General features: G+C 35.2%; 1 protein-coding gene, 1 long non-coding RNA gene and 1 pseudogene across 2 annotated transcripts; 2 read left to right on the top strand and 1 right to left on the bottom strand.

The window, feature by feature from the left end:
* Positions 1-1814: 1814 nt before the first annotated feature.
* LOC141680384 (benzyl alcohol O-benzoyltransferase-like) lies at positions 1815-10983 on the top strand. Its single transcript, XM_074486627.1, has 4 exons — positions 1815-2006; positions 3928-4659; positions 8731-9204; positions 10069-10983. Exons 1-4 carry the CDS (start codon positions 1815-1817, stop codon positions 10981-10983), a joined length of 2313 nt encoding a protein of 770 aa, XP_074342728.1.
* Positions 10984-11298: 315 nt separating this feature from the next.
* On the bottom strand, positions 11299-23859 carry LOC141680385 (putative aspartic proteinase GIP2; annotated as a pseudogene).
* On the top strand, positions 17517-18134 carry LOC141676758 (uncharacterized). Its single transcript, XR_012557125.1, has 4 exons — positions 17517-17594; positions 17677-17735; positions 17870-17906; positions 18012-18134. It is a non-coding gene; the product is annotated as an uncharacterized LOC141676758 (long non-coding RNA).
* Positions 23860-24124: the final 265 nt, after the last annotated feature.

Raw genomic sequence — 24124 nt, forward strand, 5'->3', positions numbered from 1 at the left:
TGGGTTCTACCAATGAAAATTTTTGCCAAAGATTCTCCAGGCTCATGCAGAGTGAATATGAAATGAGTATGATGGGGGAATTAAGCTACTTTCTTGGACTTCAAGTCAGTCAAAGAAGTGATGGAATCTTCATCAGCCAAACTAAGTATGTCAAAGATTTATTGAAAAAGTTTGGCATGGTTGATTGTTCAACTGCATCCACACCTATATCTAGAGCAACAAAGTTGGATGAAGATAAAAAGGGCAAAAGTGTAGATATTTCAAGCTATAGAGGGATGATTGGATCATTGCTTTACTTAACTACAAGTAGACCAGACATCATGTTTGCTACATGTCTATGTGCAAGATTTCAAGCCAATCCAAAAGAATCATATTTGATGGTCGTGAAGAGGATTTTCAGATACTTGAAGGGGACTCAAAACTTGGGATTATGGTATCCTAAGGGAACTGGTTATGAAGCTGTTGGCTACACAGATGCAGATTTTGCTGGATGCAGGGTTGACCAAAAGAGTACTAGTGGAAGCTATCAAATTCTTGCACAAAGACTTGTATCCTGGTATAGCAAGAAACAACAATATGTGTCAACTTCTACAGTAGAGGTTGAATACATAGCTGCAGGAAGTTGCTGTGCTCAAGTGCTTTAGATTAGAAATCAGCTAATGGATTATGGCCTAGTGTTACACAAAATTCCAATTATGTGTGACAATACCAATGCTATATCTATAGTGGCTAATCCAGTTAATCATTCTAGAACAAAGCACATTGATATAAGGTACCATTTTATTAGAGAATATGCTACAAATGGTACCACTGAGCTCATTTTTGTTCCAACAGAAAAAAAATTAGCTGACATTTTTACTAAACCTTTGGATGAAGTAACTTTCACTAGACTTGTAGGTAAAATTGGAATGCTTAATTCTTCATCCTAAGGCAAGAACTCAGCTAATGTTTTGCATCAGACTAATTTGTAGTAAATCAAAATTAATTTGATTTAATTAGAAATTAACTGAAATATGAATTATAAATATCTCAGAAATCTCTGCATATTTATTTTTCAAAAATGAAAATTCAGCTTGGAAATTTTCAAATTCTAAGAAAACTGTCTAGATGTTAATTTACATCTTTAATATGTAAAATTAACACAAGGCAGAATCAAAATAATCAAAAGTATATAGAGAACTGAGTTCTCGATAAGTCTAACTGACTTATCGACTAGTCATTTTAAGACTTCTCGAGTGAGTTCTCGATAAGTCAATTTACTGACTTCTCGAGTGACTTCTCGATAAGCTTTATTATGACTTATCGATAAGTCATTGTAGAGTTCTCTACAAGTGATAACTTACAGAGTTCTCTACAAGTATAATTTCTAGACTTATAAATAACTCAGAACTGAAATAATTTAATCCAATAAATTATTTTGGTAAAATACTTTTGGAAAAATTATTCTGATTTTACTTTGATTTATTCAAATAAAAATTGGAATCAAATTCAGTCCATTTTGGACAAACTGAGTATTTATTTGACATCTCGATAAGATTATTTTTAGTTCTCTACAAGAATAAATAAAATGACTTATCGATATGTTTTTCACATTTCAAAGTGACTTCTCGATAGACTAATTCCAAACGTCTATTTTTGAGTTCTTGACAAATCATCTGCTTTTACTATAAATACCCAGACATCTCAATACATATATACTTACGCCTTCGAGAACTCTAAGTGACCTAGCTTTTTCAGTCCAAAACCGATTTCTCTCTCGTTTCAAGATTTCTCTTACTAATTTTTCTTACCCACTAAACTTCATACTCATAATAATGGCAGCAAACAATATTGCACCCTTCATCCCAAATAAGACTAATTTCCTTGCATTCTTAGATGCAAACCAAGCTCCTGAAACTTTCAAAAGTTTTGTCAAGTTCTTGTCTGAAACTTACTTTGTAGGAGCTCTTACTGCTAATCCTGTGCTTTACTGGGATGTGTTAGGGACAATTATGCATGAGAACCAGGTTGTATCAATTGTAATAAAATGCATAATCAAGGGGAAACGGGTGGAAATAATTGAAGATGATGTCAATATGGCACTAGGAATACTGACAAACTGGTGGAGGCTCCAACTCAGGATGAACTTTATAAATTCATGGACTTCATCAACTATTCTGAGAAGATCAACCTGTCAAGCATGAACAAGAAGAACTTGAGGAGAGAATGGTCCTTTCTTTTTGATTCAGTGATAAGGGCTTTCACTTGCAGGAAGTCAGGGTTTGACAACATCTCTAGTGTTGTCCAAAAGCTGGTCTACTCAATGGCTCACAACAAACAGATTAATGTAGGACACTACATACTGGAGGAGCTGAGCACCAGACTAACAATGCCATTGGAGTCAAGAGGTAAGGAAAATTTTCTTCTTAGATTCATTATGTCTGCTTTGAACTATAAAGTGAATGACATACATTTGATAAATGGTGTAGATAGATCACAAATAGGCAATTATAAGAAAGTGTCCAAAATTCTATTTGGATCAATTGCTACAATGAACAAGGTACCTGTAAGTCTCAAAATCACTCCATTCATGATGGAGAGGTTTATGACTTACCCTTACCCTATGTCTGACATGAGGACTAATGCTCAATCTAAATGGTCCATGAACCTGTGGAAGTACAAAACACAGGAACACCAACAAGGACCTTCCAATGCTGAGACCCTTTCTTCTATACCTAAAACAGCTAGGAAACCAACCACCTCATCCTCCCAAAAGGGTGAAGTGAGTAAAAAGAAGAGAAAATAGGCACCTTTACCAATCATAAGAGAGAGTAGTGATGAACAAACACTAACTGAGTCACCCTTGGTCAGAAAAACAAAGAAGGCTAAGAAACCTGAGTTAACCATACAAACCACCTCTGTATCCTCCCAAAAGGACGTAGTTGTACAAATGGGGACAAAACAGATACTAGAGACATCCTCTCAACAGGGTATTTCTATTCAAAAGAGTGTTCTCTCCAATGCATCTTATAAAGAGTCTACACAACCAACACTTGAACAAGTACAAGTGTATGGTAGGAGAAATAAGGATGACACACACAAGGAGAGCACATCCCTTGAAGCTCCCTCATTCATTCAGGGGGAGCTGCCAACACTCAATCCTGAGCTTCAAAATCTTATATATAATATTTCTTCTTCCTATAATGAAACACTTTAATCAAATCCTCAAGTGTTGCCCTAATCAAGTGACTTGGTTCAAGAAACCTTGCTCACCACTCAGAAACCATAATTAGTTGGTGAGAGGCTACATGCTGGGGTAGACCTTGATGACACCAACACAAACATGGGGGATTCATCAGTTTTTACTGAAGACCCCATGGAGATCACAAATGCACCTTCATGTGTAAATCAGTCTTCACAAACTATTAAGTTTGAGGGTAGTAATCCTGAGGGGGATCTATCTAAATTCTCTCCAATTTAATTGGAGGTTCCTGTTCCAGGAACAACTCCCCTCAAAACCCTAGAAGAAATTACATTAACAGTTATGCTAGGAGTACAATTACCAATAATCCTGTCATAGAGGAGGCAAGAATAGCACATTCAAGTGACAGTGTGGTGCAAGACACACAAGGGTTTGAGGTTGTTGTAAATGACAGTAGCACGGTCAAATCCCTTCCAATTCAAATAGAGGCTCCCACAACTGGTGAGGAATAACACCATGTCATAAACACAGAGAAATCTGTGAGTCAAACTGTGAATCCTGTCATAGGTGGTTCTGGCCCTACACTCCAACCCTCAACCTCACAACCTCAACAACCACACCTCCTCTCACAATGGTTGTAATCAACTGACTCTCAACCTACATCTATGGATGATCTTCTTGTTGAGCATATTTCTGGATTAGCGAACATCTCATAGCATCTACTTACTTCTGATATGAGCAATCAGGATTATCAAGCCATTCTGCTAACATACAATGAAGAAGTTGAAAAATTAAATGAGAAAATTGTAAATGATGCAGAACAAGATGGGAATGTAGATGCATGGTTATCCAAGGACTTTGTTTTGGAGATGGATCAAGTCTTGGCTAGGTTTAGGGATGAATATGTCACTATTCTTGGAAGCAATGCCAAGACCTTGACTCCACAGGATGTTTATGAGACAGTCACAGAAGTTTACAAAGCTCAGTTCAAAGCTTTTCACGTCTTTGATAAAGCTTTGGAACTAAAGATGATTGGTCATGAAGAAAAGATAAGGAAGCTGGTGAAGGAGAAAATGAATGAGATCATACCATCTCAAGTCAAGATCACCTCTAAATTTAAACATTTTGCTGATCAAATGGCAAGGCTTGATCTAACTTCTGTGGAAATAGATGTCAAGAATCTGAGACAATCCTTCATTGCTCTTCATGAAGTGGTCCAACAACATATCATCAATTCAAACGACATAAAGATCAAGCTGGACCAGCTTCACCAGACCAGATATGAGCCTTCTACATTGCTTATGGATGGTATTAAACAGGCTGTGGAAGCAACTTTTGGCTCTTCAAGGTCTACAATCTCTCAACCACCTATCTCAACATCTACAAACCTCCACATCCAGTCTCTTCAACAACAAATCTCCACCTTACATTCTTCAAATGACCAGCTCACAGCTCAAGTGCATGCTCTCACTACACTGGTGAAGAGTCAACAGGCTAATATTCAAGCATTGGTGGACTCCCACAAGCATTTACAAATGCAAAATTCTATTTCTTTGGGAGCCATCATGGGTAAACTCAATATCCCATTTCCTGCACTTCCTGAAGCTGTGAGCCTGAAATTCCTACTCCTCTTATCATGCCTGCCAAAAAGACTAAGGGGGAGATAGAGGCTAGGCTAAGATTATCTACTCCAACTGTCCAAGCTGCTGACAAGAGCAAATCTCAAGAAGTTGATATTGGAATGGAGAGGCTTATCAGAACAGCTGAGGGACCTAGTCTGAGCAGGGAATTTTATGAATTACTCAAGGCTCTTAGGGCTTCTATAAATAACAATTTCTTCACTTACAAGAAGGGGATGAGAGAAGAAGGAAGAAAAAAGAATATGGCTCAGGACCACACCAACAAACCCTAAAAATCCAAACTCAAGATCAAACTTCAAAGCCAATAAACTCATATACTGAACCTCATCCTACCTCAAAGCCTAAATTCCTATACAAAGAGACTGACAACACCTTTCTAAAAATACCAATCACCTCAAGCCAAACATTTCTAAAGAAAATTACAAACCTACTTTTTGTCAAGACATCACTCAAAATTCACTACAAGTATGTTGGGAGGAAATCTAAGAAAGCCATACATACTGAAAAAGTACAAGTTACTGAGAGGGCCATCTGGAACTATTTCAGGCAAAGTGATTTTCTACCTCTAAACTGGTATAGCTCAGATGAAGACTACTTTCAACAACTAGCTGAGGAAATAGTCAGAGTTTGGGTTGTAACACTAAGGGAAGTAAGAATTTATTATGAGGATGGGTCTTTCACATTTCTTGGCTGTAACTTAATGGACTCCTTCTCTCCCACAGAAATCAAGAGAGTGATAAGTTTACTAAAGGATAAGGATACTACTACAAGAGCACAGAGATCTGTTTTGGCTGAATGATTGATTATAAGGGAGGAAAGAAGAGCAAATAATGAAGCTGAATATGAGGAGAGGAAGAGGAAGTATGATGAGGAGATTGAATTATATATTAAAAGATTAGAAGAAATCAAGGCAAAAGGAATGAGCAGAATTTCTAAGGATGGAAAATTTTTAAATATCAAAGCTGGCAAATTCACAAGATTTAGGATTGATTTGCTAGATGGTTATCCAAAGCCAGAAAGACTTATACTTGCGAAAGCTCTAAGAGGGACACAAATCATAGAGGAACTTGAAATTCTTGTTTACTTAAAAGACCTCATTGGAGAAGAAATAGAAGCAAAAACAGTCTTTGTCTGATGCATGTAACTATTTAAACTCTATAAATCACCTAATGTATAAATGTTGTAATTATATCAATTTTTATGTATTAGTCTAATTTTCTATTGTAGCTTGGGGTTAGTCTTGTTAACAGGCATGAATTTGTGTTAAGCAATCTTCTCACAAATTAGGGGAGATTGTTGTGCAAGACATGCCTGTACTATAACAAGACTAAGTCAAATTGACAACCCTGTGTAAGTTATATTGTAATCTAAGTTTGCATTTTGTATTATATCACTTAAGTCTGTAAAAATGTTCAAAGGCAGACTGGAGTCTTTTTCTGTAAACAGTATCAAGCCTAAGAATTCTCTCTGGAAGAAGATCAAGAAGATCATGCCTCAGAAGAATTATGAAGAAGCTTGGAGTTGAATAAATCTGTTTTGAGAAAAATGTTCTAAGTCAAGATCTCTCCAAGTCACAGATTAAGTGTTATAGAGAAGTCATTCGAGAACTCCAGAATGACTTATAGAGAAGTCAGTAAAGCAACTAGAGAACTCAGAGATATCAACAAGCCAAATTGAAGACATGAAGATTGGAGATATCGACAAGTCATTTATTCACTAGAGAACTTTAGAGATATCGATAAGTCAAAATATTACTAGAGATCTCTGAGATATCGACAAGTCAAAATATCACTAGAGATCTCTGAGATATATACAATTCAAGATATCACTAGAGATCTATGAGATATCGATAAGTCTATTTGCCACTAGAGAACTCAGAGATATCGATAAGCCAAAATAAAGACATGAAGATGAGAAATCTCGACAAGGTAAATTCTCTTATAGAGAACTCAGACACCTCTACAAGTCAAAACAACTATAGAGTAATAAGAGATCTCGATAAGCCATTATACTTATCAAGATGTCAAGTTCTCTATATACCAAACTGGAGATCTCGAGGTAAAACTCAATGTACAAAGTGCAGAACAATTCAATATGCAAGATTATCAATCAACAAACAATCCAATCAGTTGGATTGACAAGTCTACAAAATGCAGCTTGAAGAGTACAAGATTAAAGGCCAAGAATAACCGGCAAAGTAAAGTCACAAGCATGCAAGATTAGCAAGATACAATAAGCCAGAAATAGAAAGATTTAAATATCCAAAAATAGGGTTTAGTATATACTATTGTATGCTGTGAATAACCGGTGTTTACTATTCTATAACGTAAACACTGGATGCTTTAATTTAGTTGTAACAAATAGATCTGAAATTTCTTGTAACTCTCAAGAGAGAAGCTGGGTTCTTAACATAACAAGAACTCAGAAATTTGTAGCAAAACACATACTTGATTTTAATATAAAATTAAGTGAAGTTTTGAAAGATAGTGTGTTCATGTGCATGTCTTATTATTTCATTCAAACCATATTATCTTTACAAGTTACATTTCTTATCTGGTTTGTTCACCAAGCTTAAGAAAAATAAAAAGTCACTAGAATTGTCTAAAACACATCCACCCCCCCTCTGTGTTGTATTCATTACCTAACAAGCATGAACAAAGATTGATTGCTTGAGGTAAGTTTTTGTTCGTTGACGTCATTGGGAGCTTTAATCAGTTGTTTAGACTGGCCGGTGGTTGAGAAATCAGTGGTGTGAAGTCACCAGAAAACATGAGAGTTTAAGCTGTTGTGAATATTTGTTGGTTATGGTGGTTATTAGTGGTGGTTGTGTACTGATAGTGGTGATTAATGAAGATGTTTAAGTGATTATGTTGGTACAATAATCGAATTTGGTCACCATGATCGAATCTGCTGGGCAAAAATGGTTGATTGCCGGCGGTGATTTTTCATTTTCTCATGGTGATTTTTCGCTTTCCGATGGTAATTTTTGGTTTGACGGAGGTGATTTTATGTCTGCTGGTGGTGAATTTCTGTTGGTGGTGAATTTCTGTTGGTCGCCGAAGTTGGTGGTGTCCGGAAATGGTGGTTGCTGGAGGTCATGATGGTTGATGAGTGGTTGAATTAGATAGAAGATGATGAAATATTAAAATATTAAATATTAAATCAATGGTGAGAAATGATTATGATGAATTGAAATGAGTGGATATGATTAATTTTTGTATCTCACAATAGTGTGGTTTTCATTGGAGCATGACCCTAACTGAACATATATCGAACATGTAATTAATTATAAGAATCTTATCTATCACTCGTACTCAATAATACTGTACTTATTGGAATCACGTAAGGTGTATAAACAATTAGTCTATATGAACATACACTAACATTAACAAGGACACCTAATAGTAAATTAAAAACATAATATCAAAAACATAATACACAAAGATGATGAGTTCAAGAAACTAGTAAAACAAGGTATCATGTTATAGCTCTGCGTATTTCGGTTTATATCGAACATCACCCAGCCTCTTGTTTTCATATATCTGTTTTATCATTGTAACAGATGGAGAAAACGTTAATATTAAATTGGTTTGTACCAAGTTAGATATAAAAGTGTCTATTTTAATCTCAAAATCCATGTTTGTTCTTCGAAATGCATAAAAAAGCTGTATCAATCGCAGAGAAATCAAATCAAAACAAGCATATTAGGACGATAAAATTACCCTGTTTGTACATTATATACAAGAATTATTAGCAAGATTGTGTGTGGATCAGTATGTAATGTTAGTGATCGGTAATATCATTGAGGACCACATTATCATTTATCACTGAATCATGCTATAAAAGCCTTAAGACATTCACCAAGTAAGACACTATAACTAAGCCAACTGCCTCTAATATTTTCTTAAGTACACTAAAATATATTGGATGTTATTAGGCATGTCAACACCTTTGAGTTACAAGGTGAAAAGGAGGTCTCCGGAGTTGATAACTCCGGAAAAGCCTACTCCTCGCGAGTACAAACTTCTATCAGATATCGATGATCAACAGAGTCTTCGATTCCAGCTCCCCATGATACAATTTTATACGAGAAACGAGTTGATGATGAGAAAGAATGTTGATCCGGTGAATGTGATTAGGGTGGCATTAGCTAAAACACTTGTGTTTTATTATCCATTTGCTGGTAGATTACGAGAAGGAGCTAGTCGAAAACTTATGGTTGAGTGTACTGGCGAAGGAGTTATGTTTGTTGAGGCTGATGCGGATGTTAGAATTGAGCAGTTTGGCAGTCCGGTTATGCCTCCGTTTCCTTGTTCTGATGAGCTGCTTTTTGATGTTCCCGGTTCTAGTGGGATTCTTGATTGTCCTCTAATACTCATGCAGGTAAGCGTTTGATTAACTTAAAATTTACTAAAAACTATAGTTAATGTGGTTTTGTGGTTAGAGATAAAGTAATCATTACAGAGGTAGTATATTAAGTGAAGGGACAAGCATGAACATTACCTTAATATTATTTTTTTATAAGTAAGTTAATGTGAATTGATTTTTACATTTCTCTGCATTGCACGGGTTAATAGCTAGTAACATTAAGAGACTATTAACTCATTTTATGATGGCCAAACAAGCTATGAATGCTCAATGCCTGTTTAGTAAATTTGAGCAGCCAAAAAGTGTCGTAGTTCACTTTTTATAGTGGAGAGAGAAAGATAGCGATTTTATTAATTATAAGGAATATATGATAGGAGTATAAGGAAAATATGATAGGAGCAAAAGAAGGCTCTTTATATAATTCCTCTGTTTTCTTTTATATATCGTTTGACTTTCTTGTACACAATTTTAAATTTTTTATCGGATAGATAAAATAATATTTTTGAAATTTTATTTTTTTAAATTAAATTTTTAGTTATATATTTTTATCCAAAAAAAAATTAAAAATTATTATTCTAACTATACAGTCAAAGCACTTAAAAGTGTGTGCACAAAAATCAAACGTAATATAATAAAAAAACAGAGGGAGTATAAAGAGTGGTGAGAGCTCGAGGGTGATTTAAGGAGGTGCTAAGACTGATGTAAGAATGTATTAAGAACAATTGAAGAGAACATACGGGGAAGAAAAAAAGTCTCTACTTGGTTAAAAATAAATTTCTCGCTAGTTTCTAGTTTCTACTGCGGAAAATAAAGAAAAAGGTGAAAATAGGGAGGTGACATATCTTCTTTTTAATTAACAATTTGTGTGGATGTAAGCAGGTGAGTCGTTTCAAATGCGGAGGATTCGCTCTTGGTTTGCGGATGAACCACACAATGTGTGATGTGGCAGGAATCGTACAATTCATGACTGCTTTAAGCGAGATAGCTAGAGGTGCATATGCCCCGTCTATGCCACCAGTATGGCATAGAGAGCTACTCGATGCCAGAGATTCTCTTCGAGTCACCTATGCACACCGCGAATATGATGAGGAGATTAGTAACGAGAGCACAATGATTCCGCCAAACCTTGAACATCGTTACTTTTTCTTTGGCCCTAATGAAATTCGTGTACTGCGACAATTTCTTCCATATAATCTCACTAATTGTTCAACATTTGAAGTTCTCACTGCTAGTCTCTGGCGATGTCGCACTCTTGCCCTTCAAGTTGATCCAGAGGAGGATGTGCGCGTAATTTGTCTTGTCAATGCACGTGCAGCATTTGATCCTCCTCTGCCAAACGGTTACTATGGAAACACATTCGCTTTTCCGGTAGCCATCACAAAAGCTAAGAACATAACATCTCATAACTCAATTGAACTTGCAGTAAAACTTATCAAAAAAGCCAAGACAGATGTTACGGAAGAGTACATGAGGTCAGTAGCAGATCTAATGGTTATAAAAAATCGACCTCATTTTATGATGCATAATACATTTGTAGTGTCGAATGTGACACGAACTGGATTTGGAGACGTGGATTTAGGCTGGGGTAAAGCTGTTTACACCGGCCTTCTCCCGGGAATGGCGAGTTTTTACGTACCTTTTAAGAACAAGAAGGGTGAAAATGGAATCCTGGTGCCTATATGCTTGCCGAGTTTTGTCATGAAAAGATTTGTGAGAGAAGTTGATAGCATGTTACAAAATGATTTTAAATTGGTTGCAGAAGACAGTTTGCCTTATATTAAGTCCGCTCTTTAAGTAATCTAGCGTTTATGTATTGCTCAACATTGTTATGTTTAGCAGCGTCTTGTTATGCAGCCTAGAAATGGTGCTAATCGATAATCTTAAACTCGAGCAGTACACCATATTAATTGGGACATGCTTTTAAGAGTATGACCAAACAAAATTAAATTTAGTCTATTTCAGAGTGAACCCCAATATCAGAAACAATATGATGACACTTTATAGTATGAATCCGTAAATTTTACACAATTTATGATCAGAAGCGGAATGAGCTCTAGTGTCACTTTAAAAGTAACTTAAAATGGAAGCAAATTTGAAGTTGGCACAGTTCTATTTACGGTACGCAAGTGGGCTAAATCCCAACTTAGAAGCTGCAAAATCAATCTCCAACAAGTTCTCCTCAACTTATTGCCCTTCCATCACTATCGAAGTTCTAGAATTTAGTCCTCCATCCACAAATCCTAAACACACAACATTTTTGTTTACCTGAACCATCGAGTTTCCACCATATATCCTCCAGTAAATGTCCTTGCTCTGTAACACTAGATCAATTGTTGGCACAGCTGGACCAGGTATTGTTGGACAAACTTAGTATTTTAGACTAAGTTGTGAATCATTTTGAGACTCTATATGAGTGAGACATATTATGTGTTAGTGGTGTGTATTTATTGGAACGTATTCTCCTCTTCGAGGGGATTCCAACGCATATTTACACGCTCAAATTGAGTAAAAGGTGAATGAGAACTGATGTTCCCAAGTTTTACCTTTTAATATGAAAAGTGGTTTTGTACCACATCGAGAGTAGTACAAACCTATTCCTTAGTTTTTCTTATAAATACCATGTACCACATCGAAAAGAAAATAAAGTCCTTTCAAACCTCTCCTTATAAATAAATAGAGTCTTAGGGCACCAGTTTTATTAAGTCGAGGAAATAAGAGTCATCTCTTTCATTCTCGGTCTCTTTAGTCTTAAATTTTTCCAATATTCCGGTGATAGTTCTCGGTCTCAGTTCAAGTTCGCTGAGAGTATATTCGATCTATCGATTATACTAGTATCTCGTTTTATCCTGGGAAGCAGGTCGCTAAACACGGATGGTGCGGGGCGAAATACTTTAAGGAGACAGTTTTCTGGACTCGAGATTAAATACAATCTCTGTTTGTTTTCTTAAACCCTTCTCCTAATTTAATTGTTAATTCTCATATGCTTATGTGATTTAAGAATTACCAATGTTCTTGTGAAATGGTTATATATTCAATATATTTATATAATAATGTCTTTATCGTACAAGATTGATAACAATCTTAAAGCAGTTTTCTTCAATTTTCATACTTTCTTATGAGTAGATGCAAAAATCAATTTGATTGTTTAAATTGGATTTATTTATGGGTATATGAGTGACCATTATTTGCCTCATTAATTAAATTAAATTAATTGCGTTAATTTCTTTGATCACTTGTTGCCATGTGCTTGAAATTAATATAAATTTAATTTTAAGTGGTGCTTTGTTTAAGCATAACAGGTACGAGGCAAAAGTAAGCACAAAGTTGTTGGATAATTGGTTTCTTATAAGGCTATTGATGCTTTAATGGTTATTGATTTATGATCAACTTATAATCAAGTGGACATATTTGGTGACATCTCTCTCGGGTTGATCATTATAAATTGGTAGATTAAACCCAAATTTATAATTTGTCCATGTTTTCGCTATTAATGGATAGCTTATTATGTTTTGTTTAATTAACATGGTGATTGATAATATATATGAGCTAGAGTTTCTTAATTCTGAATTGGTTTCGGAATTATTAGTATTCTGATACAAGAATCGTATATGTTATAGTTTACATACGTGTTTGCAAGTTCATAAAATGATATTGCTATGCAATTAAATGATATGGCTACATAAATGTGACCCTTCATGATGGAACTTGATTATTTGGTGATTAATTTTAATCATTGTTGAGTGATAATAAGACATCAATTATTATTGTTTAATCTTTAATAATGGAGTTGTATCACAAACTTGTAATACTGGATAAATAGAGGCCTTACCGCGTATCTATTTAATTGGAGAAAATAGATTACAAGCATAGGTTGGTGACAATAAACGTGATGCAAAGTATGTAGTTCTAAACATCTTATTTTAATAGATTTATATGTTAACAAAATGCTTTTAGTTTATATGGAGGCTTTGGAAAGCTATTAAAGGAGGCATAAGTTGCTTTATTATGTAACGTGTCTCGTTAGTTAACATTAGTTTGACTGGAAAAATTTGTTCTAGTATTTTCACTTGTGCTGCACTTGATAGAATGCAGTAATATGTTTGTTGTTAAACAATGTGACGAGTTGTGCAGCTGAAGTGAACCAGATTTATAATTGCTCAGGATTCTCCACATTAAAAACCTAATGGGCCTAGAGTACATGTTATGGGGGCACATAAATTACATTTTTCTGGTTGGATTTTTCCTCCAGTTAAATAGTAATTTCACGTGTTGGTGTCGGTCTGCTGCGGCAGTGACACACGAGCCTATTATAGTGATCCATGTGATACTTAATACGACGAATATTAATATCAGTATTTATGCTGAACTTCGGAGAGAATTCGAAAAGTTGTTAACCCTAACGCATCAGTTGATCAAGGATCACTGAACGTGGGTTTATTGAAGATTTATGTTCTTCCTTGGGTCTTTTCTGGTTGTACCAGTAGGTGAGCCAGAAATGTAGGTTCGTGTGAACCATGTAAATATTTTAGAGAAATTCGGTAATTGAATTTTTAATGATAAGAACCACGGGAAGTTCTTTAAACATGATATTAAAATCTTATAGGTTTTAATGAATGACGTAAAACCTGCTCAGATGAGAGGTAGTGACACGATACGTGTTTACTGTCTGGTTTGATAGTAAAACATTTGTCACTCGTACTCGTAGTCGAGTCAATATTGAAGCTAAATAGAGAGATGTGTGCTCTATAAACTCAAGGGTAAATCCAACTTAATACAGATAATTAAGATGGTAGTGAATAATTTTGATGATGAATAATCACCGGGCAAATTCTGTTTGCAACGTGAATATTCATGAGGTCGTTGCACCTTACTCGCATTAAATAAATAGAGTAGATGCAGGCTTGAGTTGCGCTCTGAGAGAGATGCAAAATGATTGTGATCAGCTCAGACTATCACTGAATTTGAGGATATTAGTTACGAAGGGCTAATCGTCCTTAAACATGATACCACCGAAGGAAATAATTAAATTTCCTATTAGTTTTGGAATGTTTTCTGACATTCTATAAAATATTAAAATTGTGGGGGTATCTAGAATAGAAAATTATTTAATTCTCTATGAATAGTGGAATGTAATGAAACATTCTTGAAAATAATTGAAATGTGGGGGTATCTCAAAACTTGATACCAATACCTCTGTTGGTAGCATGAGATCCAAAATCAATTGAGATATTTTGGATGGATACATAGACAATGGTTGAGTCAAATAATATCCGATATATGAATCTAATTTTTGAGATTCGTAAGAATACTATTACAGAGTTTAGGAATGCTTATGCGATAAGCTAGTAGATCCTAGTAGATCTGTAATTAAAAGTCATCTAAATGAACTTACGAGTTATTGGATGAATGTGAGGATGAACCTGCAGAGAGCAAAAGATTGATAATTTGCTTGAAGGTGAACTCGTAAATTTAATAGAAGCAATGCGCTTCTAGTATAATTCCTTGATAAGTGAATATATCAAGAGAAAATTTGACTATTACTAAGAGTCAATAAATCAAGATTTTCTAGCACGTGTACTAGAAAATGGATTGTGCATGTTCTCTCTATGTCCTTTGTGGGGGAAATGATGTTAAGAAATAGAGAGAGTGGTTCTGTTTAACAGAATCTTGTTTAAAAAATATATAGATCTTCTTACGAGATAGAAGCATTAGGACCCAAATGAATTTTCAAATTGGGAAAATATATGTGGGTCTGAAGGAAGTATAAGGTCAAACTGATAATAAAATATTACAGTCAAAAGTGATGACCTTATATAATCTATGAAAGATTCTCGAGTTTTGAGAATAAGGTTCATTAAGATGATACTAAAATCACTACTAGAAATATTAGATACGACATCGGTGTTTAGACATCGGCATGTAATGCACCCGATGTTAAAAGTCTGTTTAACATCGGTTTAGAAATAAGCGATGTTTAATATAAATGCTGACATCGGTTTCACATAGTAGCTGTTGTCTATATTCAAAAATTAAAAAGGCCAAATATATTCTTTTAACTTTGACATCGGCTAATTTTATTAACCGTTGTCTATGACCATTTTAAAAATAAATAAATTTCACTTGTCTTTTTTCCCCCGGTTTTTCAGTAGTTTCCCCCTTTAATTTTGACAAAATTTTCACTTTATTCTTATCCCCCCTTTTCTAAAATATACCTCACCGGCTTCCATCGTCTCTCCCGCGACCCCCGTCTCTCTCGTCTCTCTCGTCTCTCATCTCTCATCTCTTATCTTTCTTTCATCACTCATCTCTCTCTCTCATCTCTCCCCTCTTTTTCTCTTACCCTGAAACTCCCACTCATCTATCATCTCTTTCTCTTTTTTCTCCTAAACCCTAATTTCAGCCCCAATCTAAATTCAAACTTTGGAGCTTCAAATTGAGCTTCAAACCAGTAAGATTATAAACTAGTAGAAGCTTTGGAGCATCCGAAGGTTCATAAATTTGAGGTTTTGGAGCATATGGAGGTTCACCGTTTGGAGTTTTGGAACTTTGAGGTATATTCTTCTATCTCCCTCTTTTGTGCATGTATATAAGAAACATTTTTTGGGGGTTTTATGTTCGGATTTTTGGGATTTTTTTGGGAGTTTTCGGTCGGATTATATACTTGGACAAGACGGTTTTGGTACTGTTTACAAGGGAAATATTGATTAGAATCTCAGAGTTGGTTTGAAATCTCTTCCGGTTGCGGTTAAGGTTCTTAATAAGAAAGGGCTTCAGGGTCATCGTGAGTGGCTTGTGAGGCTTCAGATTCATATTACTAGTTGTTAGACTGGTTATTATGTACTGTGATGTAATTGACTTTATGTTTGTTTTATATACTGTGAGTCTTCAGGTTCATATTATTATTATTATGTACTGTGAATTTTCTAGGTGAGCTAAGGCATCCTAAAACATAATTTAGTTTTGTTGTTTTATGAAGATCTCACTCTTAGGTTATGTTCTGTTGACGTGCATAAAATTTAGTTTTTACATCACAATCTTAAGATGGGGAGAAACACTGAAGAACAAGTTATCATACATACGAGATCAAAGGTCAGTAGACTTTGCACTTCTACTGTTATATTAGGAGTATAAAGTTTTTCGAGAATAAATTTACATAACAAGGTTTCATTATGTTCTGTAATGATAAATTTCTGACATTTTATGATGAACTTATCAGGCAAGTATGGATGTTGATCTGAGCAGAGCCCTGTTTAGTTAGAAGCCCAAGTCGCCAACTGAAAATGGCAGGCCGAGTAGTATGGTTTTTAAGGTTAATTTAAAATTTTGTATTTTTTTCAGTTCTATGCAATGGTTCATCTATATTAGATGTTGATCTATCATATGAACTTGTGAAAACAGAAAGCTCGTGTGGTGATTCCGGCTCATATAGTAGCAGAAGCAATATCAACACTTCATGGTCTTGATCTGAGATGGTCAGGGACTATCACACCTACAGAAATAAATTATGTTGAACAGTATGTACTAGCCAAGTATCCGGAATACTCGAATGCGCTTGTTGAAGGAGGAGAGCATACTTAATTTGAGCTTATAGTTAAACATCTTAATCTGTGTCCCAGGTTTGTTGATGATGTTTTGTTAGAAAGAAACACATGATTATGAAAGCTTATTTTTTGTTTTAAAGGGTCAACAAGACATTAATACAAACTTTAGATTTAATTTTTTGTTATTTGATAGATCTTATATGTTTAGACCTATAAGCTTATTTTTTAGATTTAGACATTAATACAAGCTTATTTTTTGCTATCATACTTGGGTTACTATTTGCTAGTATGTGTGAGGAAGTCAAACTCTTTCTTCCTTCAATATATTAATCATGAACTTCTCTTCTTTGGTCAAATTTATAGTCATGCTGATTTAGCGTGTTAAAGAAAGTCCTGGCAAGCTTGGATGAAGCTTTGCGGTGGTTCACCAGTTAGAGTAGACTGGGACATTGACTCATAGGTATCACTGTGGACATGTACCTTATCCGAGAATGAGTACACTGTGATATTTACATGACTTATTTCTAAATATGCCAAGGAATGCAGGAACTTGGAAGGTCCTCTGTTCTCTTCTGTGGTATGAACTATCTATCTGCTTTTGGCCACTCGGTGTTTGTCCTTTTCAGGTTCCATGTAGTTTTAGGTATATATAAAAATACATGTCAAATTCCAATTTAGGGGGTGTAGTTATGAATTAATTAACCCTCTAAATTGAAAAAAAGAAGTAAATGTAGCCCAGATAGTCCTTCCTTCCAATGTGAAATATGACATCGACAAATTGAACACTCTGAATATAGCATCAGAAACACTCGGGGAGAAAACAAATGAAAATGCACGAAAAATAAAAAGAGTCTTCGATGCCGTGTACGACCTTGTTCACCTTTGTACTAGCTTTCATTAAATCGAAATATGCATTAAAATCCCATCCTAATTGTGTATGTTGTAGGCGATCAGTGTTGATACCTGTTGCTGCTGTGATGCTTCTTGTATCTATTCTGGGTCTGCGTATGTATCATATAATCCATGAACTAATATTATTATTATTATTATTATTATTATTATTATTATTATTATTATTGTTCCTCGCTTTTGCCATGTTCTTGCTAGCTTATTGATTTGGTTTGTTGTTTATTTTGCAGTACTATCGCTTCTTGGTCATCGACATGCAATTCACATGTAATTACTTCATATGCTCATTTAGTTACAGTTTTCCTTCATAAAGAAATCGACTGTATTGCTGTGTGCTTTTAATAATCTTGCCGAGCTATGTTATTGTTGCAGATTTGTTGTGAGCGGATGGTTACTTGTCACAGTTATATTCATACTTTGCGGAATATTTGTGATAATTGACAAGTGAGTTACTAAGAAGTTTATACGATACATTTTTTTTGCATCCATTCCAAATATAATGCCTGAGCATTTGTTTTTCTTCTCCAGTTGACAGTTTATAATGCTGTTTTAGTCGTTTTTGAAATATCACAGAAGAAATATGTAATGAAAGTTCTAATCTTTACTTTGTGAGAACAATATTTGTCCGCCTGTGCTAGTTTTACTGTTTTTGTTATTTAATTTAGTAACTTTTTTAGTTTTAGGATGACATTCCGAATTTGTGATTCTTATATGGTTTTGTTGATAATACAGGTAAATTTGATCTAGAATATGGTTGGTGTTGATACCATCAAACCTAGAGGTGATTTTATTTTACTTCTCTATGTGTTTAGTTTCCGCATTGATATTATTTTTATTTGTTTTTTCTTTGTGTCTTGACAATTTCATGTATGTGATTAGCTTGTTTAAAAATATTGATGGATGAGGTTTTCAAGAAGTCGTAAAAGAATAAATTGAACCAATGTACAGTTAAACCTCTATAAATTAATGGTAGTAGGATTTGATCAAGATTGAAACTACATTGTGTCTGGTCTCTATTATGCCTACATTGTCTCTAATCTTTATTATGTCGGGAGCAAGAAAAAATATTAATTTATCAAGGTTATTGTTTTGAAATTGGGGTTGCTGTTCTAGTTGTAAAAATGAGAAACAACGTAAATTATAAGAGATCATATCTGGAACACAATTTCCTTTAATGGTATAAAATTATATGAGATTACGAGTAATAATGCTACTCCAGGGTGGTATAGATGAATTTGCACTTGTGCATCACTTGTTATAGAAAAGAAAAAGAACTCAAATAAGGTCAAAATGATCAGTCTGTGAAGGAACTTAATTTGAGATAACTATTTTTACTAGAAATTTCTTGCTAATGGCTTGTATCAGTTCATCGTTAAATTTTGATTCTAAAAAAAGACCAATAAGCATTTCAAGACATGAAAATGATACGCATTAGCAACACTGCTAGCTGTTATGTATATTGGGAGTGAAAATGTGATTTAAACTTTATTTAAATATTAAATGTGATTTAAACTTCATTTAAATATTCCCATTTAACTGATTGATTCTTCAGATTTTAAAATCATTACTTCACTTAACATATTTTCTTAGCTGTGCAGATGTTTGTATTGTTAGTGTTGCACGTACACCAATTGGTGGATTTCTTGGAACTCTTTCATCTTTATCAGCCACCAAACATGGAAGCACAAGTTACTTTAATTTTTTTTGGTCATGTATAAACTCTTGACAAGTTCTTAGTTAAAAGAGTCTCGATAACTATTTATTTTATTTTTATTGGTTGGGATGTTTATTTTAGACTTGGAATGTATGTCTGAATTGGTTGTTGGAATATTGTATGTTAAGAAATTTGGTATCAATGTAGTTTTATATTTTTGTTGGATGTTTTTGGTTGGATGTTGCATTGTTTGCTATTTTTTTGGTTGTGTAAATGCAATTGGTTCATGTGGCTGTAAAACAGGACCAAGATGGCATGTAATTTACACCCCATTAACATCACAATGGTAAATGTAAACCGATGTAAAAAATTTACAAAAGACATCATGTAAAATATGAAATTGGCTGATGTTAAACAAAAAGATTTAACATCGGTTTCCTAAAGAACACCCATGTCTTATCCATCATTTCACATCGGGGGGCTAATTTAACCGATGTCTGATCAAACATTTCACATCGGACAACTTATCTAACCGATGTCTGATCTAGCATTTCACATCGGTTTGTTCGAAAGAATTTTAATAAATTGATTTTAGAGCTTGTAGGTTTCATATTTTAATGGATAAATACCTCACAATATACTCATATTCACCTAAAAATACTGTAATATAAGCTGAAATTTGGTGCAAAGACATCACATTTAATCTTAAAACCGATGTATAGCACTGTAATAGACATCGGCTGTTAACCGATGTCAAAGGCTGATGACATTTAACATCACACGCGAAAACATCGGTTCAGATTTTTTTTAATATCGGTTCTGAACCGATGTCTGATCCCATATTTCTAGTAGTGAATTATCGTATTTTGAAATTTAAAAGTGCATCAATGAACATTGGGACGGTCTTTCTAAATAGATATTTGAAGAAATATCGATTTACGTGAACCTGAGGGTTGCTCTAGATAAAGCGAGAGTAGAAAATCTGTATTTTCGGTGATCATGTTGAGTGAAACAACATTGACACGAAATAATGGCATATTAAATTTGATATTGCTATGATAAGCAATGGCTTCAAATAAATGACATGGTTGCCATTTTGAGGACGCTCAAAATTGGTTGTTATGTGAATAAGGATTGTCAGTTTAAGGACGCTTAAACTCGGTAATGATGCATACTGAAATTGCTGGTTTTTGGGAAGCTAAAAGCTGGTAATATCAATAACAAGTGAAGCTTTAAGTAATAACTAGTAAAGTTATTTCATAAATGTGAAATATGTCAATATGAGATGTCAAACTGATTCAAAATCAGAGAATTGACAAGTGTGCATGTGTTATTTACACATGATATGTAAGTCATAATTGATTGCATGTGAGTGATCTGATCATTACGAGAAGTAATGACAAGAGGATCATCTCTGAAAATCTTGATGAGATTGAAAAGTTTTGATTTGAAGATTACAATCTTCGTGACTTTAAAAGTCTTAGATGATACATGTCACATGTTGGTGATGTGAATTTTGAAGAGGTCAACCAAGCTAAAGTTGCCATAGCTAGAATGGATTTATATTTATCCAAGCATAGATGAACAAGGATCTCTCAAGAAGGATTGCAAGTATGTTGTACTTTTTAAAATTCTACAAAATTAGACATAGGCTACACAGTTGGTAAACTGGGTAGATGCACGAGTACAATGGAAATTGGTCACTTGGAAGTGATTGCAATGAGATTTAAGGTGTATGATATGTGCTCGTGAGCTTGGACTGCAATACGAAAGATATCTAATTGTACTATGTGAATATAGTATGTAAATTAGATATTTGACTTTAAGAACTTAAAAGTCATTCCAGAATACATTTCACACTTAGCAGCCGTGTCATGGAAATCCTAAACTTAGCTCGATTCATGATGGAATACGAGTCTGGTGTATAAAATAAATGCAGTTAAAAGGCTGAGTAGCCACTTTGTAAGGATATTCCTAAATGACAAGGAAAATGTGTCTTCAATATGCATATATCGTGTAATCAATATGCAAATTGGGAGATCACATTATTGTGTATGAAATGGTATGTCTCACATCTATGATGAGGACATAATACCATTAAACAACTATTCTCAATGAGAATTATCATGATTGACTATGTAAAGTCAAATGATAATGTTTGGATCCACTAACCAGATGGCTAAACTGAGCGAATCTGTTTAAGACAAGGGATCTAGTTAGACCGAGAGATAGTTGTCAAATCATCGAGAGGAATGAGCCTTGCCTATTACTTAACGGCGTGATGGTGGACACCCAACCTTGCTGACTGGAGATCCCAAGAACTTGGTTCAATGGGACAACTAAATCATGATGACCAAATCACTGTGGGGTAACCCCTGGCCTATTTCTATGATGATGAAACAGTGAGACCCGTAAGGTACGAGGTTAAGCTTTATGCTTTTAATGATCTTTGACGAATATAAGGATTTCAAGTTTGAATACATAATATTCGGTTGAGTAAACGCGGGTTACTCTATAAGATAAAGATCACCTATGTAAGAGAGAAGTATGGCCTCTTCAAAGGAGAATTGCGAGGCACAATTCTTTAGAAACTCTTGCAGAACCAGGACAATGTTCCAGGGCCAAAATGGACATAATCATGAGAACTGAATGAGTCAGGAAAGATATAGTGATGAGTATGTCATCGTTTACACAAACGGTCGAACAGTTCAAGGACATCGCGTCATACTGTCTACCAGTAAAGTCGATATACTTAGTCGAGCAAAGGTTCAAGGAGCATTCTCTACCTATCGTATGCTATATCTGACCGTCGAAACTATCACCAAGTCAAGCTCCGCGTCTGTCTGTCTATGTGGTGCATGCTACTGGACCATCAATCTCATTTGTGGGGGATTGTTGGACAAACTTAGTATTTTAGACTAAGTTGTGAATCATTTTGAGACTCTATATGAGTGAGACACATTATGTGTTAGTGGTGTGTATTTATTGGAACGTATTCTCTTCTTCGAGGGGATTTCAACGCATATTTACACGCTCAAAATGAGTAAAAGGTGAAGGAGAACTGATGTTCCAAAGTTTTACCTTTTAATATGAAAAGTGGTTTTGTACCACATCGAGAGTAGTACAAACCTATTCCTTAGTTTTTCTTATAAATACCATGTACCACATCGAAAAGAAAATCAAGTCCTTTCAAGCCTCTCCTTATAAATAGAGTCTTAGGGCACCAGTTTTATTAAGTCGAGGAAATATGAGTCATCTCTTTCATTCTCGGTCTCTTTAGTCTTAAATTTTTCCAATATTCCGGTGATAGTTCTCGGGCTCAGTTCAAGTTCGCTGAGAGTATATTCGATCTATCGATTATACTAGTATCTCGTTTTATCCTGGGAAGTAGGTCGCTAAACACGAATGGTGCGGGGCGAAACTGCTTTAAGGAGACAGTTTTTTGGACTCGAGATTAAATCCAATCTCTGTTTGTTTTCTCAAACCCTTCTCCTAATTTAATTGTTAATTCTCATATGCTTATGTGATTTAAAAATTAGAAATGTTCTTGTGAAGTGGTTATATATTCAATATATTTATATAATAATGTCTTTATCGTACAAGATTGATAACAGGTATACGCGGTGCCAATCTTCTTGGTGCTAAAACACTCCCCAAATGGTGGCACGGATGGAACTCTAGTCACGTTCAATGCTTGTATAAATGCATGTCATACGGCTTTTTAGATTAAAGTTTCTAAAACAGTGTACTTATCCACGTTGCTGATCTTGGTTCCGCCATGACCCGTAGTGCTGTTGATTGACAACAATGTTGGATTAATATGCACAACCTTTTGGTTGATTTTTACAGATTTAACTTCGATGAAGTACTCCGAGGAAGCATCACCTTAGGAGTAAACTGCAGCAGTGCTTACTGGATTGGTAAGAAGTGGGGTGTATGTAAGCGGTGCAGTGGAAGAATCAAACTCTCCAAAAAATATGTTGCCCGTGGATGAAGTTGAACTCAAGCACACGCCAAACTTCATTTTTAAGCTAAATGCAGAAAGAATTGTGAAGGCACTGATACTTTTGTCCTTCCAAGGCCAGCCAATGCCAGTGACACCACTAAGAAAGTTTGTCTAACAGTAATGTAGCACTACAAACAAAGAGGAAATGTGGTATAGTGACAGGACCAGTTAGAGCAGGGTGGACGGAGAGCGCATCGGAGCTCACGAGTCCACTAGTGGCAATGGGAGCAATGGTGTTTTCAGGTAACAGGACGCATGTTTTATCGCTCGTGCAAGTAGTGGCCTTGACAAGTGAGCATGGAGCCGAGTTGCACCGGGCTGGAAGGTAGGAATGGATGAGGAGTTGTAGATTTTCTCGCAGTCAACCCAGAGGAACTGAGCACCAAGATCAATAGCTAGTTTAACAGGCACAAGAGGGGTTCTTTGTTTGATTTCGGTTATTTAGAGATGGCAAGAATGAGACTTTTAGGGCGAGTTGAAGTTTGGGCTACGGGTGAAGAGATAAAGAGGAGGCTACAAATGAGAATGACATTAATGAAAATAGTTGAAGAAGAAGCCATTTAATTTTTGTATATGCAAGAGGAGCAGAGGCAGTGTGACATGTGAAGGGTAGTGTGATTTATACTAGAGCTGTTCACGAACCGAGCCGAGTTTTGATCGAACCGAGCCGAGCTTTAATTTTTTTTCTGACGAGTCGAGCCGAGCTTTCTTAACGAACAAAAACCTGTGTTCGAGCTCGAGCTCGTTAACGAACGAGCCGAACACGAGCTTTTATCGAACAAAATCGAGTCGAGTCGAACCGAGCCGAACACGAGCCCAACACGA

This window comes from Apium graveolens, chromosome 8 (genome assembly GCF_009905375.1).
Source record: "Apium graveolens cultivar Ventura chromosome 8, ASM990537v1, whole genome shotgun sequence".
Lineage (NCBI taxonomy): Eukaryota > Viridiplantae > Streptophyta > Magnoliopsida > Apiales > Apiaceae > Apium > Apium graveolens.

Excerpts from the sequence above, each read along its gene's own strand:
- LOC141680384 (XM_074486627.1), top strand. The coding sequence starts at position 1,815 with ATGGCAGCAAACAATATTGCACCCTTCATCCCAAATAAGACTAATTTC. Across the intron at positions 2,007-3,927 it reads CAATTATGCATGAGAACCAG|GATTATCAAGCCATTCTGCT; the intron begins GTTGTATCAATT and ends ATGAGCAATCAG. Across the intron at positions 4,660-8,730 it reads TGCATGCTCTCACTACACTG|TACACTAAAATATATTGGAT; the intron begins GTGAAGAGTCAA and ends TATTTTCTTAAG.